This window comes from Sarcophilus harrisii, chromosome 1 (assembly GCF_902635505.1).
Source record: "Sarcophilus harrisii chromosome 1, mSarHar1.11, whole genome shotgun sequence".
Taxonomy (NCBI): domain Eukaryota; kingdom Metazoa; phylum Chordata; class Mammalia; order Dasyuromorphia; family Dasyuridae; genus Sarcophilus; species Sarcophilus harrisii.
In genome coordinates this window covers 478,567,919-478,588,773 of record NC_045426.1, presented here as the reverse complement: position 1 = coordinate 478,588,773, position 20,855 = coordinate 478,567,919, and the positions used below count along the sequence as shown (strand labels likewise).

Genomic DNA, 20,855 nt, shown 5'->3' with positions numbered 1-20,855 from the left:
AGCGGTAACAAGGGGAAATCTCATATCTCTAGAGGCCTACTGGCATAAAATAGAGAAAGAGAAGGTCAATGAATTGGGCTTGCAACTAAAAATGCTAGAAAAGGAACAAATTAAAAACCCCCAGTCAGACACTAATCTTGAATTCTAAAAATAAAAGGAGAGATCAATAAAATTGAAAGTAAAAAACTACTGAATTAATTAATAAAACTAAGAGTTGGTTCTATGAAAAAACCAACAAAATAGACAAACCCTTAGTAAATCTGATTAAAAAAAGGAAAGAGGAAAGTCAAATTGTTAGTCTTGAAAAGGGAGAACTCGCCACTAACGAAGAGAAAATTAGAGCAATAATTAGGAATTACTTTGCCCAACTTTATGCCAATAAATTTGATAACTTAAATGAAATGGAATAATACCTTTAAAAATAAAGCTTGCCCAGATTAACAGAGGAAGAAATAAATATCCTAAACAGTCCCATCTTAGAAAAAGAAATAGAACAAGCTATTAACCAACTCCCTAAGAAAAAATCCCCAGGACCAGGGATTTACATGTGAATTCTACCAAACATTTAAAGAACAATTAACTCCAGTGCTATATAAACTATTTGAAAAAATTGGGATTGAATGAGTCCTACCAGACATGGTACTGATACCTAAACCAGGTAGGCTGAAAACAGAGAAAGAAAATTATAAACCAATCTCCCTAATGAAGATTGATGCTAAAATCTTAAATAAAATAATATCAAAAAGATTACAGAAAAATCATCCCCAGGATAATATACTATGACCAAGTAGGATTTATACCAGGAATACAGGGCTGGTTCAATATTAGGAAAACTATTAGCATAATCGACTATATCAATAACCAAACTAACACAAACCATATGAACATCTCAACAGATGCAGAAAAAGCATTTGATAAAATCCAACATGCATTCCTAATAAAAAACACTTGAGAGTATAGGAATAAATGGACTTTTTCTTAAAACAGTCAGGAGCATATATTTAAAACCATCAGTAAGCATCATATGCAATGGGGAAAAATTGGAACCTTTCCCAGTAAGATCTGGAGTAAAGCAAGGTTGCACACTATCACCATTACTATTTAATATTGTATTGGAAACACTAGCCTCAGCAATAAGAGTCAAGAAAGAGATTAAAGGAATTAGAGTAGGCAATGAGGAAATGAAACTATCACTCTTTGCAGATGATATGATGGTATACTTAGAGAACCCCAGAGATTCTACTAAAAAGCTATTAAGAAATAATTCATAACTTTAGCAAAGTTGCAGGTTATAAAATAAATCCCCATAAATCCTCAGCATTTTTATACATCACCAACAAAATCCAACAGCAAAAGATATAAAGAGAAATTCCATTCAAAATAACTGTCGACAGCATAAAATATTTGGGAATCTATCTACCAAAGGAAAGTCAGGAATTATATGAGCAAATTTACAAAAAAACTTTCCATACAAATAAAGTCAGACTTAAGTAATTGGAAAAATATTAAGTGTTCTTGGATAGGCCGAGCAAATATAATAAAGATGACAATACTCCCTAAACTAATCTATTTATTTAGTGCTATACTAATCAGACTTCCAAGAAAATATTTTAATGATCTAGAAAAAATAACAAAATTCATGTGGAATAATAAAAGGTCGAGAATCTCAAAGGAATTAATGAAAAAAAAAAATCAAATGAAGGTGGCCTAGCTGTACCTGATCTAAAACTCTATTATAAAGCAGCAATCACCAAAACCATTTGGTATTAGCTAAGAAATAGATTAGTTGATCAGTGGAATAGGTTAGGTTCACAAGACAGAATAGTCAACTATAGCAATCTAGTGTTTGACAAACCCAAAGATCCTAAATTTTGGGATAAGAATTCATTATTTGACAAGTAAAACTGCTGTTAGTATGGCAGAAATTAGGTATGGACCCACACTTAACACCGTACATCAAGATAAGATCAAAATGGGTCCATGATTTAGGCATAAAGAACGAGATTATAAATAAATTAGAGGAACATAGGATAGTTTATCTCAGACTTGTGGAGGAGGAAGAAATTTGTGACCAAAGATAAAACTAGAGACCATTATTGATCACAAAATAGAAAATTTTGATTACATCAAATTAAAAAGCCTTTGTACAAACAAAACTAATGCAAACAAGATTAGAAGGAAAGCAACAAACTGGGAAAACATCTTCACAGTTAAAGGTTCTGATAAAGGCCTCATTTCCAAAATATATAGAGAACTGACTCTAATTTATAAGAAATCAAGCCATTCTCCAATTGACAAATGGTCAAAGGATATGAACAGACAATTTTTAGATGATGAAATTGAAATTATTACCACTCATGTGAGTGTTCCAAATCATTATTAATCAGAGAAATGCAAATTAAGACAACTCTGAGATACCACTACACACCCATCAGATTGGCTAAGATGACAGAAAAAAATAATGATGCTTGTTGGAGGGCATGTGGGAAAACTGGGACACTGATACATTGTTGGTGGACTTGTGAACGAATCCAACCATTCTGGAGAGCAATCTGAAATTATGCCCAGAAAGTTATCAAACTGAGCATACCTTTTGATCTAGCAGTGTTCTACTGGGCTTATACCCCAAGGAGATACTAAAGAAGGGAAAGGGACCTGTATGTGCCAAAATGTTTGTGGCAGCCCTGTTTGTAGTGGCTAGAAGCTGGAAACTGAGTGGATGCCCATCAATTGGAGAATGGTTGGGTAAATTGTGGTATATGAATGTTATGGAATATTATTGTTCTGTAAGAAATGACCAGCAGGATGAATACAGAGAGGCTCGGAGAGAATTACATGAGTTGATGCTAAGTGAAATGAGCAGAACCAAGAGATCATTATATACGTCAACAACGATACTGTATGAAGATGCATTCTGATGGAAGTGGATTTCTTTGACAGAGACCTAATTGAGTTTCAATTGATCAATGATGGACAGAAGCAGCTACACCAAAGAAAGAACACTGGGAAATGAATGTAAACTGTTTGCATTTTTGTTTTTCTTCCCAGGTTATTTTTACCTTCTGCATCCAATTTTCCCTGTGCAACAAGAGAACTGTTTGGTTCTGCACCCATATATTGTATCTAGGATATACTGCGACATATTCAACATATATAGGACTGCTTGCCATCTAGGGAAGGGGGTGGAGGGAGAGAGGGGAAAAATCGGAACAGAAGTGAGTGCAAGGGATAATGTTGTAAAAAATTACCCTGGCATGGGTTCTGTCAATAAAAAGTTATTATAATAAAAAAAATGAAATTAAAAAAAGTCTAAGATGAACCTTTATGAAAATTTGAGTCTGTTGGTGAAAAAAGATGGATATTCAATAAATGGATCATTTGAAAGATTCCTAGGAAGAAAATCAGACTTGAAGAAATAATTTGCTTTTCAAACACCTCAGACAAATAAAAATATAAGAAGGCAAGCAAATATAGTGACCAAGAATAAAATAAAAGTTACGTTATAGAAATAGGCATGAAATAGCATAGATAAACCTTCATAATATTTCATAGACAGGGGAATCAATATTTTTTGTGGATTTAAATTATATGGAATTAGAGAGTACATTAAAAGGGGAAAAAAGAAAGGCAAAGAAGAATTAATGGTATATGCTGTTCAAGTCAAAGACTAGATTTAAAGTGAAGATTAATTCTCCTAAAAAAGATAAGCGTCTATAATAAATTGAGTTTAAGAGATAAAAGGGATTGAAAAATGAAGGCAAAGTACAAAATCTTTCTTTTGTAGTGGGGAATGGAGAACACAGATGAATGCTTCCATGGGAGGAGAAAGATTCTGTAATGGGAAACTACTGTCTTACAATGAGCATAATTCTGCAGGGATTTGATACTTAAAAGAAATCACTCATATTGCTGGGAGAGAAAGGGATCAGAGAATCTGAGAACAACTACAGAAAAGTGAGAGGGCAAAAAATTTAAGGAGGAGGTTTTGAGGTAAGTGGGATGCCACAATGAAAAAAGATCTCTATCACTATAGGAATTGGTATTTCTTTTTTTTTTTTTTTACTATTTTATTTTCTCCAAAGCACATATAGAAACAAATTTTAACTTTAACATTTTTAAAAGAAATATTTTTCTCCCAGTTACATTTGCAGACAATTTAAAACAGTCACAAAAAATTTTGATATCACATTTTCTCTCTACCTTTTCACTTTCAGAATGTAGATTATACATGTTCAATCATGCAAAACATATTACTCTCTCAATTTCCAGTTATTTGCCACCACAAAAAGAATTGATATGCATATTTTTATATAAAAAGGTTCTTCTACCTCTCCTCCCTCCTTTTTATATTATTGATTTTTGTTTTTTAATATTATTGGAATATAGATTTAGAATCAGAGTTTTATACCCCTTTGGACGTAGTTCTAAATTGTTCTTTAGAATGATTGGTTTAATGACAACTGCACTAACAATGCATCAATGTCTCAATTTTTCCATGCCCCCTACAACATTATTTTCTTTTTTTAAAAAGATCACATTAGCCAGCCTGATATGTGTGAGATGGTTCTTTAGAATTGTTTTAATTTGCATTTCTCTAATCCAGTCATTTAGAACAATTTTTCATATAATTATACAAAGCTTTTATTTCTTTTTATTTTAATCTTTAATGCATTGATTTTATTTCTGAAAAAATCCTTTTTAATTTCATGTAATCAAAATTATTCATTTTGCATATAGTAATGTTCTCTGTCTCTTTGGTCATACATTTTCCTCTTCTTGAATCTGAGAAACTGTTCCTTGCTTTCATAATTTGTTTATGGTATTACTTTTTACATGTAAATCATGTCCTCAATTTGAACTTATTTTGGTATATGATCTGAGATGTTAGTCTAGCTCTACATTTCTGCCAAATTGTTTTCCAAATTTCTAAGCAGTCAAATAGTGAGTTCTTTTATCAAAGCTTTGATTTTTGGTATATCAAATATTCCATTACTATGGTCTTTTACTACTGTGAATTGTGTACTTAATCTGTTCCATTGATCTAGAACTCTATTTCTTAGCTAATATCAGATTGTTTTGATAATTACTATTTTTAATACATTTTGATATCTAGTACCTGTCATATTCCTTCACTTCTTTTCAATGATTCCTTAAATATTTCTGACCTCTTATTTGCTTATATTTTTTGTTATTTTTTTCTACTTCTATAAAGTAATATTTTGGTAGTTTGATTGATGTGACACTGAAAAAGAAAATCAATTTAGTTAGAATTGTCATTTTTGTTATATTAGTTCAGCCTATCATGATAAATAGTGGTTATATTTGTTTAACCCCCCCCCCCCCCAGTCTTATTCGGAAGGCTTATAGCTTTTATGCTCTTCTAGATAATGCTTGCTGATGATTTTATATAGATACTACTTATCATTTAAAGGAAAGTTCCATGGATGCCTATTAGTTTCTAGTATTTTTAATAGTATTGAATGTTTTATTTGTGAAAGCCTTTTCTATATCTCCAGGGTTAATCATGTAGTTTTTGTTGATTTTGTTATTTATATTGTTAATTATTCTGATAGCTTTTCTAATTTTGAACTAGCCCTGCATTTCTAAATGTAAATCCCCTTTTACAATAGTGTAAATAGTTATCCATTTTCTTAGATTTTCATATTTATTGACATATAATTGGGAAAAATAGCTCCTAATAAATTGCTTCAATTTCCTCTTCATTGGTCTTGCATTTATCCTCTTCATTTTTAATATGGTGATGTGATTTTCTTCTTTTTAAAAATCATATTAATTAATGTTTTATCTATTTTATTGATTTTTTTTCCTTCATAAAACTAGCTCCAAGTTTCATTAGTTCAATGATTTTGTTACACTCAATTGTATTAATCTTTCCTTTGATTTTCATGATTCTCCATTTCATATTTTATTTGGGGATTTTTAATTTGTTCTTTTCTAATTTGGGGTTTTTTTTTTTTTTCCAAGTTGCATTCTCTAGTGCCTCAGTCAGCTTTTTCTCTGTTTTATTGAGGTTAGTATTTAGAGATATGATTTCCCTGTAAGTACTGCTTTAGGGTGTCATCTCATTGTTGTCATGCTTTTTATTTAATTGTTTTCATCATTTTCTCTTTGATATACTCATTGATAGGATTAGATTATTTAGTTTCAAATTGATTTTTAACTTATATTTCCATATCTATTGAATACGATTTTATTGCATGATTTGAAAAAGATGCATTTAGTATTTCTGAAGCTTTTTGTTATATAAGGTTTTTATGCCCTAATACATGATAAATGTTTTATAAACACCATGTATCAGTGGAAAAAATGATATATTCCTTTCTATTTCCATTTGATTTTCTCCAGAGATCATCTAATTATTCTAAAATCCATTCATTTTCTCATTTATTTCTTATTTACTTTTTTAGATATTTCTACTTCTTAAAGGGGCCAGTTGAAGTTCCCCTACTCTAGAACATCTATGAATAATTGCTCAGCATCACATGTTGATTTCACAAAAATTGATCTTTTATTATGACACAGTGATATATTTCAAATAAATGTAAAAAGACAAAAATAATAAAAATACATTTACAGACCATAATACACTTAAAGAGTAATTATCAGTTCACTGAACACAATCCAAAGACTCAAATGCATTATAGAAAAATTCTAAGTAGTGAATTGGCCCACAAACAAAAATCTTTAAACAAAAAATTATAATTATTGTGAAACAAAATGATATGTAAAAGAATATTTTAAAACCTCAGGAATTCAACTAAAGGGTTTCTCAAAGGAAAAAAATCAGTCCTGCAAACATCCTTACAGTAGAAAATGAAATGATTAATGAGTGACTTAACTATACATTTAAAAATCAGAAAATTAGTAAATAACGAAAATATCATGAAAGGAACTTATTAAAATTAGAAAGTAAGTACATAAATTGGAAAGTAAAAATATTTAGAAATGATGAACAAAACTAAAAGCCAGTTCTTTGAAAAGAGCTATTGAATAGACACATCTTTAGTCAGTTTTATTAAAAAATAGGACAGAAAATTATATCAATAAGTAGCAAATGAACAAGGTAAAATCATAAACTATAAAAACAACAATAATCAACATTTATCACATGGTAATAAAATGGAGACTACAAAAGAAATAGGGGACTATTTTCCAAAATGTAAATGTCAATAAACATAGAAATAAGAAAATATAAATCAAAACAACCATCCCTGAAAACTGGCAAAAATGACAAGATAGAAATAGTCAAAGTTGAAGAAGTTTTGAGAAGCTAGGCACACTGAATTTTTGGTTTTTGAACCAAATGAAATCATTTTGGAAAACAATTTGGAATTATGTAAATAAAGTGACCAAAAATGTTCATGTTTTTTGACTGATTTCATTATTGGTTTTTTAGTTCAAGGAAACTATTGATAAGAATGCAATCACTTCGTACTTAAAAATATTTATAACAACACCTTTTTGATAGTAAAAATTTGGAGACAAAACAGATATTCAAAAATTGGGGAATTCTTAAATAAATTTTGTCACATATATAATAAAATATCACTATGCTATAAGAAATGATGAGTACAGGAAAGCATGGAAATATCTGTCTGAACCAATGCAATAGTAAAATAAGCTGAGCTAAGAAAATGATAAACACAATAACTACAATGATGCAATTGGAAAAAGTAACCAAAAAAATCCAAAATAAATTTTACAAAGGTATTAAAGAAAAGCTTGTTTAGAAAGAAGAGATATAAAATGTAGTCCCACTCTACCCTACCCCTTTGCAGATCTGAAAATCCACAAGTGTTTTACCTTGTACATATTTTTAGAATTAATTCATTGTATTGATCAATCATGCTGATTTTTTCCCCCCTTCCTTTAAAAATATATATTTTTTAAATGTGATAACATTTTGGGGGAGTAGTGAGGGAAACCGGTGATATAAAAATATGAATAAAAACAAAATATATTTAAATGAATAATTGATAATTTAGTTATTTAATTTTTTTTTCTCAATAGCATTTTCTTTTTCCAAATACATGTGAAGATAGTTTTCAACATTCATTTTTGTAAGACTTGGTGTTCCAAATTTTTCTCTTTCCCTTCCTTACTTCTTCCCTCCCCAAGACAGTAAGTAATCTGATATAGATTAATATTTTTTAAAATATATTTCTGTGTTTGTCATGAGGTACAATAAAAATTGGCTCAAAGGGAGAAAAATGAGAATGAAAATAAACAGACCAAAAAAAAGGTACAAATACTATGTTTGATTCACATTCAGTCTCCATAGTTGCTTCTCTGGATGATGACATTTTCCATCCTAAGCCTATTGGAATTGCCTTGAATCACCACATTGTTGAGGAGAGCCAAATACATTACAGTTGATCATTGCATAATCTTGTTACTATTTACAATGTTGATTTGGTTCTGCTTACTTTACTCAGTATCAATTCATGTAAGTCTTTATAGAGTTCTCTGAAATCAGCCTGCTCATCATTTCTTATAGATCAATAGTATTCCATTACATTCATATATCTTAACTTATTCAGCTATTCCTCAATTGAAGGACATCCACTCAATTTCCAGTTCCTTGCCACTACCAAAAGAGCTGCTATATTTTTGCACATGTGGTTTCTTTTCCCTCTTTTTCCTTCTTTTATGATCTCTTTGGGATACAGACCCAAAAGAGACTCTACTGGATCAAAGGGTATGCACACTTTGATAGCCCTTTGGGCATAGTTTCAAGTTGTTCTCCAGAATGGTTGGATCATTTCACAACTCCACCAAAAATGCATTAGTGTCCTAGTTTTCCCAGATACCTCCAACAGTTACCATTATGTTTTTCTATCATTTTAGCCAATCTGAGAGGTGTGTAATGGTAACTCAGTTGTCTTAATTTTCATTTCTCTAATAGTGTTGTAGAGCATTTTTTAATAACTACAAATGGCTTTAATTTCTTCATCTGAAAACTGGCTGTTAGTGTTCTTTGACTATTTGTCATTTGGGGAACGACTTGTATTCTTATAAGTTTGATTCAATTCTCCATATATTTTAGAAATGAGGCCTTTATCAGAAATATTGCCTATAAGTTTTTTGACTGCTTTCCTTTTAATTTTTGTTTCATTAGTTTTGTTTCTGCAGTACGTTTTAATTTAAAGTAATCAAAATAATCATTTTGCGTTTCATAGTTTTCCCATTTTCTTGTTTGTTCATAAATTCCTCCATTCTCCATAGTTTTGACAAGTAAAATTTTGTTCTCATGATTTGCTTATAGTATCACTAAAAAGTGATACTATAAAGATTGCTAAATCAAGTACCCATTTCAGTTTTGTCTTGGTATAAGATGTTAATTGATTCCTAGTTTCTGCCATATTTTTTTCTAATTTTCCCAATAATTTTTGTTAATCAATGAATTCTTATCCCAGAAGTCAGAGTTTTGGGCTTGGATTTATCAAACAATAGATTACTATATTCATTGACTATTGTGTCTTTTGTACCTAACCTATTCCGTTGATCCACTACTCATTTCTTATCCACTACCAAATGGTTTTGATGATTGCCACTTTATAATATAGTTTTAGCTCTGGTAAAGCTAGGCTCTAGTGGTTTCTTTTTAACTCATGTATAGCAAACCTACCAAACTATTCTAGGAGTGGCATGACGTTTGATTAAAGCTTTTTTCTCCCTCTTGTTATTACCTTTAATTTTTGCTTTCAATCTTTTTGAATATTAGAACAAAAAGTGAAAAGGGATAGAGTAAGATTGAATTTTATTATGATGGAAAATGGTATTGTATTAAAATATAACCTTTCCTTTTCCTCTATGCCAGTTTGTTTGAAAGTCTTCATTATTTATTTAGGGTAATAGAACTTATAAAGTCATAGATTATGTTTTTTATTTGGCAGAGTAGATTCATTCTTGTTGTAACTTGTTATTTTTGACCAATACTGTGAAATTTCAAAGGTTATGTTACATAATAGTTTCTGAACATGGGCATTGACATTTAGACAATCAGTAAGAGTATGAGGTGCTGATGGCTAATGCATCCAGGTGTTTAGTATTAGTATACTTTAATTATTTAAATTTTAACATTCATAAAATGTGATATTTTAAAATCTCCAATGAATTATTTACTGTATTAATGCATTATCCATATGCTGTTATATTGTTTTTCCATCAGTTCCCCAGTTTAATAAAATGGGCATTATCTCTGTAATATAGAGTTCAAGATTCTCTAATATGTATTTCTGTTTTTCTGTTGTAGAATAGAAATGAGAACAATTCCCTAGCTTTTGACTTCTCTCAGAAGTTCCTTGAATTAAGACTTTTGAGATATAATTTGAGATATAATCTAAAAAAAACTGCCCTGCCTTATAAAGATAATTTGAGAGTATGTCTATAAAAGTAATTTTCCTATGTCCTCTTAAATCTTATCTTTTAAGTTATGGTTAGATCTGTGATCCTCCAGTGATAATGTTAAGATGCTTTATTTTATTTTATTTTTTATTAGTTAACGTATTTTTGTCATTTTGTTTTATTTCAAAGTTTATTTCTGCTAAATGTGTTAAGCCTAAAAATTTTTCCTATTGGAAAACTTTAGAAATATTTACTAAAGTTTTGTAATCCTAATTGTGCATGTCTTATAAATTTCTTACTTGTCATGGAATTGTTAAAACATATATATTTGAGTATTTTATATCAGAAAACTTATAAAATTATGATCTTATAATAGAATCAATTTATATTTGCTCTCAACTTTTAACCTTGGGATTTTAATTCATTTCTTTTAAATCTTTAACTGTGTTCTTTCATAGTGTTTTTCATCAGGGTATTTTTTTGTGCAAAACCTAACAAGAATTGGAGATGTATAAATTTCTCCTTTGAAATGAAATGTGAACTTCAGTACAATTTGACCTTTTGTTTTTCATGTCAAACGAAAAACCATATTATAACGATGTTATTTCACATTTTATGACATCTTTTTGTCATATTTCTGGAGATGTAATGCAAACATGATAAATATCATTTTTATTATTATTTTTGTTTTTAAGTATACTTGTGATTCATTATGATTAACTATGTTTGTAGTTTTACGATCTATTGGGTTATGCCAAATTACAATTTGACATATAAATTAAGTTTCTGTTGCCCATCCAGCTTACCTTGTGAGGTATAATGGGATTCAACACCTTCAATTTTACTCACCTATTAACTAAATTGTTTCTAGGCAATAGTTTCAAGATGCATTGTTATCCATTGTACAATTCTCCAACATAATTGTGTTGGGATTTTACTTCTGATGTCTAGTGAATATATTTTCTATACAGGTAGGGGTGTGTGTGTGTGTGTGTGTGTGTGTGTGTGTGGGCACACATCTGCATATCAATATCTTCTATTTGTGTGTTTGTGTCTATCTGCAAATGGATGTTTATATTCTGTAGGGAAAGAAATTTTCACTAATGATCCAGGATTCGAGATAGAGGGAAAACGGAACAGTTTACTGTCCTCAATCCCCATAGCCTAACATCTTTCCAAGATAAATATGACCATAAACCTGATTTCATATTTACCTTTCCTGAAAGGTAATTACTTTAGGCTTAGCAGAAGTTTAAAACAGGTGACTTCTTTGTCTTTCTCCTCTAACTTTCTTGTTGTTTTTCTCTCACAGAGCTCTTTTCCTTCACTTTTGCTACTTACTTTCCAACATTCCAAATGTCTCTGATATGTTTTCTGCATCTCTTAGTATGTAATTCTCTTTTAGTAAGGTATAGTTGTCTTTCAGTTGCATTGCAGCTAATTTGTAACTTTAATTCCTTGAAGACCAATTATATTCTGTATTCCATTTCTTTGTGTGCTTGTATACCTTTTCTAGGATATATATAGCAACACCAGAAAAAAAAAATTGGTGGTAGGGTCATTGGATCATAGATTTAGAATTAGAAGGAATCGTAGAAAATGTCAAGTACTACCTCCTCATTTTAGAGATTTAGGAACTGAGATACAGAGAAATTAAATGATTTGCCAAGGACCATATTGCTCACAAATATCTTATATGGGATTTGAACTCAGGTATTTCATGTTTGGAGTTCATTGCCTTCTTCATTGTGCCATGCTGCCTCTGTTTTGTAGAAAAAAGAAACTTTAGGAATTATTAAAATAATTACACAGGTTTCCAAATGCAATATGTTGTTCTTTTCCATCAATTCTTGTCTTAGTTCATTGCCCAAGTGTAGACAAAATATATCCATTATAGATGAACTGACAGATAAGTTCTAGAGGCTTTCTAGTCAACTGTATGTCAGAGTCTGTATAATAAATATTTTTCATCCATTTGATTTTTCTTGTGTACATAGTTGGTTTAGACTTTTTTGAGTTATTTTCAATTTCATTTAAGAGTCTCTATTGTCCCAGAGCTGTTCCCAGATAGCATAATGATATTGCCATCTGTAAACAGGAGAAAATGGAGAATCTGGTAGTCTGTGGGGAAATCTCATTTCATTTAGACTCAGTGTTAGGCAAATTCCAAATAGTAAACAACTTTGGATGAACATATGTCTTACCTGCTATTAATAATCACAGGATTACTGAACATGTTCTTTTCCATTGTTAACATCTTTCACTCTTTAAAGCAGCAGTTTGCTTCATTGAATTTCAGAGCCTTTTTTAGTCAATTCAACAAGCATTGATTAAAACATCTATTATGTAGTAGGTGATGTAGTAGGCAATGGAAATATAAAGACAACTGAAAAATAATCTCTTCTCTCATGGAGTTGTGAGAGAATAAAATAACAGAGAGGTAAATACAGGATCATTTGATGAAGCAGAGAATATGAAAACTAGAATTAGTACCGTTTTGGAAGGCAAAATCTCTTAAAAGATAGAGTTAAGTTGATAGTCATTCCTGTTGTAACAAACACAAGGAGTTAACCACAAATGCACTATTAAGTAGCATCTCACCCTCTTCAATCCTCTTTCTAGAATGAAAACTGTTTTCATAAAATCAGTCAGTAAACATTTAATAAATACCTTTTATGTGCAAAGTACTATGATGAACCTAGAGATTTTCATAGAAGAAAAAGATGGTTCCTGTCCTCAAGGAGCTTAGTTAGAGGGAGGCAAAAAACAAACATAGTATATACAAACAAGCTAGGTCCAGGATAAATAGAAAATTATTAATAGAGGGTGGGCACGAAAATTAAGAATTTTAGTTGGTACTTAAATGTGGTCAAGGAAGTCAGTAGGTAGAGATAAGGAGAGAGAGCAGCCCAGGGTTAGCCAAAGAAAATGCCCAGAACTGAGAAACAAATACTTTGAATACCAAATGGAGATTTTTGCATCTGATCCTAGATGACATAGATTGTTGTTGGACTTTACTGAATAAGGATATCATTGATCTGTATTTAAAGAAAATCACTTTCAAGGATAAATGAAAAGTAGATTGTACTGGGGAGAATTTTGAGACAGACTCCCCTTGTCCCCCCATTAAACATTGTAATAGCCCTAATATTAGTGAGAAATTCACCAGAGTAGCATCAGTGTCAGAGTAGAAAAGAGGTCATAGTAGAGAGATGTTGTGATGGTGAAAAATGACACATGTGGGCTACAGATTACATACTGAAGATAAGTGATAGTGAGGATTACCATCGAGATGGTGAATTTGAGAAATTGAATGGATGGTATTGCCCTCTATAAAAACAGGGAATTAGAAGGGAAGAAAGTTTAGGGGAAAAGCTATGAGTTCAGTTTGGGGCATATTGAATGTAAGATAGCTTTAGGGAATTCACTTCTACAAGAAACCTTTCCTATTCCTTATTAAAATTAGGTTAGTGCCTTCTCTGGGATTTCCTCCAGTTTATCCTGTATCTTGTTTGTACATAGTTGCACATTGTCTTTCCCATTTAGATTTTGGGTTTCTTGAGATTGAGATTTTTTTCTTTTGCCCTTTCTTTGTATGCCTAACACTTCACAAAGTGCCTAAATGTAGAGAATACTTAATAAGTACACATTTATCAAGTGCCTATTATATACCAAGCATGGTGATAAATGTTGGGAGACAAATGACAAAGACAGTTCATGACCATAAAGATCTTATAATCTAAAAGTGTTATAAGTAATTGATAAAGTGTAGAGATAAATAAAAAATGGAAAAAATCAATATTAGAAGTTATAGAAATCTTAAATCATTTAAATTTCTGGATGATAGTTTGGAATTCTGTGTTTATACATTTTAACCCAGTCAATTCACTATCAGCATTTTCTCATGATAGCAAAAAGTTTAAATCAAAAGGTGATTCCCTAGACGGGAATGATTGAATAAAATGACATATATAGTTGTGTAATGGAATATCATTGTGCAATAATAACTAAATATGAAGACTTTAAAGAAAAAATGGAAAGACTTGTATAAATTTATGCAGAATGAAGTAGAACCGGGAGAACAAAATACTCATAATAGCTACAGTAATGCAAGTGATAAATCATCACCTCAGACTACAGATAGTGAAACATACCTGCCTTCTCCTGTGAGAATGGTGGTTAACTCTAGGTATAGAATGTTGTTTAAAAATATAGTCAGATACAGTTGCTGTTAGGTCTTATGTGTTTTTTGTTTTGTTATGGTTGTTTAATGTTATGAGATGATAGAGGGTGTATTTGAAAATTACTCTGATGTAAGGACAGAAAAAAAATCAGTCTACTTTTTTTTTTTTTTTTTTTTAGGAATGGATAAGTAACATGATAGATGTAATGAATGTGGATTTCACACCCCAATCCCACCCCCAGTTTGAGTGAGTTAAAGGGACTCCTCTTAGACTCTGAATTAATTATAGAGAATGTACCAACTAGAATGGTTAGAGGGTTTCCTCATCTGGAATTTTTCTGTGGCAATAAAATTACAAGTGTGCTTTTCCTTATCCTTGGCTGTAGTGTGTGTGTGTGTGTGTGTGTGTGTGTGTGTGTGTGTGTGTCTGTCTATCTGTGTACACATATTGCTCTTGAGATGACAGGTCACGTGAACTACTCTTTTTGAAAAACGGAGAGTTTGCACATGTTTGGACATACCAGGGAAAGAGCCAGCAGATAAAGAAAGTTTGAGCATGAGGGGAGGACAATCAAAGATCTTTTGAGGTGAAGGGAGAGGTTCAAATCAAGCACACAAGTAGTGGAATGATTGTTCTCGGCAAGAAAGAAAGCCTCAGAAACATTGGGACAGAGGAGTTGGGAATGCAGTATGATGTAGAGGGAGTTTGAGATATGTAGTGAGAAGAAAATGGAGTTCACAACAAATGACTTCTTTCTTCAGTAAAAGAAAAGACAAGGTTCTCTGCTGGGGGAAGGTTGGAGGAGCAGTTGTCATAGGGGATTTGAGGAAAGTGAAAATTTAGAATAGCCCCTGTGGGCATCAAGTTTGGAAATTTTGTTATCAAGCAGTAAAAACCCAGAACTCCATCTGGAGTTGCATGAATTCTGTTGGTAGTCTGTAGCTTTATAAGGGCACAAAATTCATTTATTGAGGATAACCTGGGATTGAGATTTGATAAGGCATGAATAATGTTAAAATAGGAAAAAAATTCATATCTATCTATCTATATGTAATTAAATGTTTTCACTTGAGGGTTAAGCCTATGGAAGTATGGCTAATGCAGGGAGAGATAGAGGACTGGTTGCAATGAAGATAAAAATAGGTTTAGTGAGAGTGAAAATATATATATATATATATATATATATATATATATATATATATATATATATATATCAATGCAAAATTAATAAGTATATATGGCCAATAGTAATTCCCCAATAGATAAATGATCAAAGGATAAGAACAGTTCTGAAAAGGAAAACTGCAAAGTTTTCGCAGTCACATGAAAAAAAATCCAAATCACTAATGAGAGAAGAAGTGCAAGTGAAAATAACACTGAGATTTCACCTCACATCCTTCAAATGGACAAAAATGACCAAGAAAATGGCAACAGTATTAAAGGAGTTGTTGGAAGATAAGCAAACTGGTGTGTTGTTGTAAAGTAGTATAATCATTTTGGAAAGCAATTTGAAATTATGCAAATAAAGTAGCTAAAATGTCCATATTCCTTGAACCAGAAACTTTATGATATATACTCCAAAGAATCTTTATGAAGAAAAAAAATTGTCCATGTACAAAATATTTATAGCAGCATTTTTTTTTGTGATTACCTAGTAATTAAAAACAAAGTAGAAATCAGTTGGGGAATGGCTAAACAAAAATTTGTTTCTACTTTGAGATAGACTATTATTGTTTCATAAGAAAAATTTGTGTGGGGCAGCTACTTGGTCCAGTGTATAGGGCACTGACCCTGAAGTCAAGAGCATCTGAATTCAAATGTGGCCTCAGACATTTAACGCTTACTAGCTCTGTGACCCTAAGCAAGTCACTTAATCTCAACTGCCTCACTGAAATGAATGAATGAATAAATAAACAAGCAAACAAAAGCCCCGTAAATCAGTTAATTAATTAATTAATTTGTGGGGTGGATGGAGACATGGAAGGATTTATATGAACTGATGCACAGTGAACTAAACAGAGCCAAGAAAACATTATACACAATAAGTACAAAAAGATAAATAGAACATTATTATACAAAAGAACAAAAGTAAAATGTTGCTAATTAAAAAGATCAAGTGAAACTTAAATGAAGGGATAGGAGGGGAGAGATTCCCTACTCACTCCCACATAGAGATAGGAAGTCCACAGGTATTACACACTACACATAGTTTTAGATGTTTTTTTCCAATGTATTGATCAATTGTGCTGACTTTTTTTTTCCTCTCTTAAAAAAATACTGCCTCATAGAATGGCTCTCAGAAATGGAGTGGGAGGGAGAAGGAATTCATGGAATACCATTAGTGATATAAGAAACAAATAAATAAAAATTTGTTTTAAAAAGATGAAAGTAAAGCAGAGAGTAGATTTTGAAGGATATGTCATTTTCAACAACCCATGCACACAGGTTTTAGATTCAATTGATCAGTTAACAAGCATTTATTAAGCACCTACTATGTACCAAGAAAAGATTAGGAAAGTAAGTTCCATTATATTCATGGAGATAGTGACAAAGAAGTGGGGGAAGGATTTCTCCCATTTTATCATTTTCAAAGCAATTCTAACAAAGCAACACCTAAAGATTTGCTATACCTTTGCAGTCCAACATGGCTATGACTTCAGAGTAAAATAAATGTAAAACAAGTATTTTGGAAACCAGGATAAAATTATATATGCCTTCACTTGTCTTGTAGGTGCCTCCTCTTTAATATACTGCTCAGTCAGTCAAGTTAACACAGTGTCATCAGTGTGTACAGCAAGTAAGGACTACAGTACTGAGGCAAAGAACAGATTAACTGAAGTCACGAGAGTAGGTGATACCATGAAAAGAGAATCAGCCAAAGGGAGGAGCTAAAAAGTAGTAACATTGTTGGATATAGCATATAAAGAGAATTGTTAGGAGTTTGTGTGTGTGTGTGTGTGTGTGTGTGTGTGTGTGTGTGTATCAAATCTCTCAAGTATTTAGTATCCTTCTTGAATAAAGACACGTGTGTGTGTGTGTGTGTGTGTGTGTGTGTGTGTGTGTATACACACTGTTTTTTCTATACTACATATTAATTATATTATCTGCCTAGGCTATTTAGCTATAATCTTAAACTGAGTTAGAGGAAGGTGTACTAAAGTACCTTTTAAGATTTCACTCAGACCCTTGACACTTTGTATTCACAGTTGATGAATTAATGTCTGTAAAGGCCTTTGAACTCTTCAGAGACTGCTACTGATGTGGGGACCTTGAAACTCACTCCCTCTGAAAATCCTTCAAAGAGAATTCTTTTCTTAGTGAAAAAAATAAACTTTCCTATTTTTTTGCCACAGATACTTTGGTTCATGAGTTCTTGTCACGTGGACTCACCCTCTGTGTCTCTCTTTTCCTCTTTCTCTGAGACTAGCCTCACACCTCATCGCTACTAGACAAAATGTTACCTTTATTATAAAGTCCCTTGAAGGATAGATAGCCCACATATTAGAATCAGCTTGGAGAAGAACTGAGTTCAAATTCTGCTTTGAACATTTATTGACTATGTGACCCTAAGCAATTCACTAAGCTAAGAGTATCAGAATCCCCATTTGTAAAGTGGAGATAATAAAAAGTGCTTACTTCATAAAGTTAATTGAAAATAATGTAATTTGCAAAACTTAAGTAACAAAAAATTATTTGTTCTTGTTACTTCTTTTACTCTTTTTTTTTTTTTCCATAAGAAAGGAGGGTGATAAGTCTTTGTTAACTGCCTACTACATTCTTGGCTATATATTAAGTATTTTACAAATAGTTCTCATTTGATACCCACAGGCTTGGACACAAAATGAGGAATGATGCTTAAATGATGATTCCCTTTGTTCTACTTGCCACTACCTTTTTTGGAATGTTCTTTCTACATTTCCATTTTTTTCACATTCTTTCAAAGCTCATCCTATTTTCCAATTCTTTAATTATTTGAGTAACTAAAACGGCTTTTAAGAGCCTTCTAGCTACAACTAATTGATATATCTTTTCCAAATAATATTGCATTGTCTTTGGCCGTAAAGAAGTAGGCAAGTCATTGATAAGTTTGAAATGGTCTGACCATCTTTAGTGTACAACAGCATTAAATACGTCACAGAAATGTTATAGAATTAATGAGAATTAAACAGATACAGATAAAAGCAAAGTTAGAGGCTCAGGCAATCTCTGACAAGCTTTTTTGCCCCTTTGAGGACTTTTAGTAGCCTCATATCTCTGAGCTTAGTGCTCCTGGTTTAAGTTTTTTTTTTCCCCCCCATCAGAGATAATTTTCTATGTTAAATGATCAGTTAAGATTTTATATTTTAAAACTTTTTAATAGCTTTTATTGTGTTATCCCTGTGGTTGATTCATTTGTGAAACTTAAAACATTCCCATTTGGAGAGATTTATTCTTATATCATTTTTTTTCCCTCTGGATTTGCCGGAACACCATCATGTTCGTGTTCTGAAGGTTAATGCCTAAAGTCAGTCAGACAGAAGCCAAGTGCTGCAAGGTTTCCAAGATTAGGACTGATTCCCTTCACAGAAATAAATGATTCCTGCCATGTTCAGTGATTTCGTGCAGCACTCCACACGGCTGAGTGAGTGCCTCAGTACTGTAGTCCTTACATGCTGTACATACTGATGACACTCTGTGTTAACTTGATTGACTGAGCAGTATACTAGAGAGGATGCACCTGCAAGACAAGTGCAGGCACATATATTTTTATCCTGGTTTTGAAAAATTTATTTTACTCTGAAGTCATAGTTTCAAATTCCAGGGGTCCTCATGTTGTGCTGCAAAGGTAGAGCAAACCTTTAAGTGTTGCTTTGTTGTTAGAATTGCTTTGAAAATGATCTAAGACTCGTCCCCTTTTCCCAAAGCCCGGTTTTATGCTTTTGAAGAAAATGACATGAAGGTGACTATTAGCAAGCTTGACAAATTAGTGACTATGTAAAATTTGTATCTCTTAAGAGATTTCATTTAATGGTAGTCAGATGCCTCATTTAATTCACTTAAAAGAAATAATTTTGGTTATATTTTTATGTTGTGTTTTATTATCGTGTTTTATAGGCTTTGAGACAGCAGCAGAAAAGAAGAAATGGAGTCTCAATGATGGTAAACAAGACTGTTCCTCGTGTTGTTTTGACACCATTAAAGGTGTCTGATGAGCAGTCGGATTCACCGTCAGGTAAAATAGCTAAATGATTGTATGCTAGACCAGTTCTCACAGAATATACCTTAGTAAGAAATGGAATATGAAATCTGGATTTGATGAAAATCATTGGGTACTATTTATTTATTTTTTTTGGAGGTTTGATTTATTTATTTTTAAAAAAAAATCCCTTCTGTTGATCAAGCAACTTAAACTAGTTGTGTTAACCCTTTCTTTAAATATATATGTGTGTGTGTGTGTGTGTGTGATATATATATATATATATATATATATATATATATATATATATATATATTTCCAGATAGTACACAATAAATGACTTCTGCAAATGACAACAATTGTGAGAAAATGGGAAATGATGCTAATAGATTCTGGGCCCCTCCCTCCGATTGTTTGGATATTGAACTTTAACAATGGGTCGCATAATGATGTGCAATGCTATCAAAAGCAGCTCTTTTGTGGGTGTGAAATTGTGTGTCAGTCTTCTGTCATAAAACTAGAGATCCTTTTATAAGTTTTTATTTTCTGACAGTTATTTTTAACATTGTGCCACTCTAACCTTTGCTTTTAGTTTCTAGTTGATTTGTTTATTTAAAAAAACCTTCTGAGACATAAGTATTTATTATATAACAATATTGTATTCTTCAGAAGTACTTTATTGCAAAAGTTTATTTGGAAAAATGTTTTCTCATATTCTCTTTCTCTCTCTTTCTCTTCCTCTCACTCTCTTTTGTTTCTTCCTTCTTTCTGTCTCATCTCCTTCTTTTTAGATAGTACTTAAGAATACTATATCAAATTGTTTAAAAATTTTTTAAGTTTTGCTTTACAAAGTGCTTTCTTGGGACTTATCCGTAAGTTATAAGATTAGTGAAATTACTTTATGGTTATTCTTCATAGCCCACCTATTTTTTTTCCCTTAATTGATTTAGTTTGCTTTTATATTTATTACTTTTAGTGTTAGAAGAATCAGATAATGACCAAAGATAGTGCCTCTTAGCTAAAACAAAAGAGATAATACTTTTGGATTGAAAAAAAAACTAAAAAAACCCTGATCTTTCCTTTTAAAAAGGAAAACAAGAAAGAGGACAGCAGTTGTATAACTGTTT

The 20,855-nt window shown here is 31.6% G+C and overlaps 1 protein-coding gene across 7 annotated transcripts in view; it reads left to right on the top strand.

Moving 5' to 3' along the window:
- ASXL3 (ASXL transcriptional regulator 3) overlaps positions 1 to 20,855 on the top strand; it is a 219,394-nt gene that overhangs the window by 135,719 nt on the left and 62,820 nt on the right. For all 7 annotated transcript variants that reach the window (XM_031946464.1, XM_031946465.1, XM_031946466.1 and 4 more), the window contains one exon: positions 19,647 to 19,764. In XM_031946464.1, the coding sequence (XP_031802324.1) occupies positions 19,647 to 19,764 (118 nt within the window). The remainder of the gene's footprint in view (positions 1 to 19,646; positions 19,765 to 20,855) is intronic.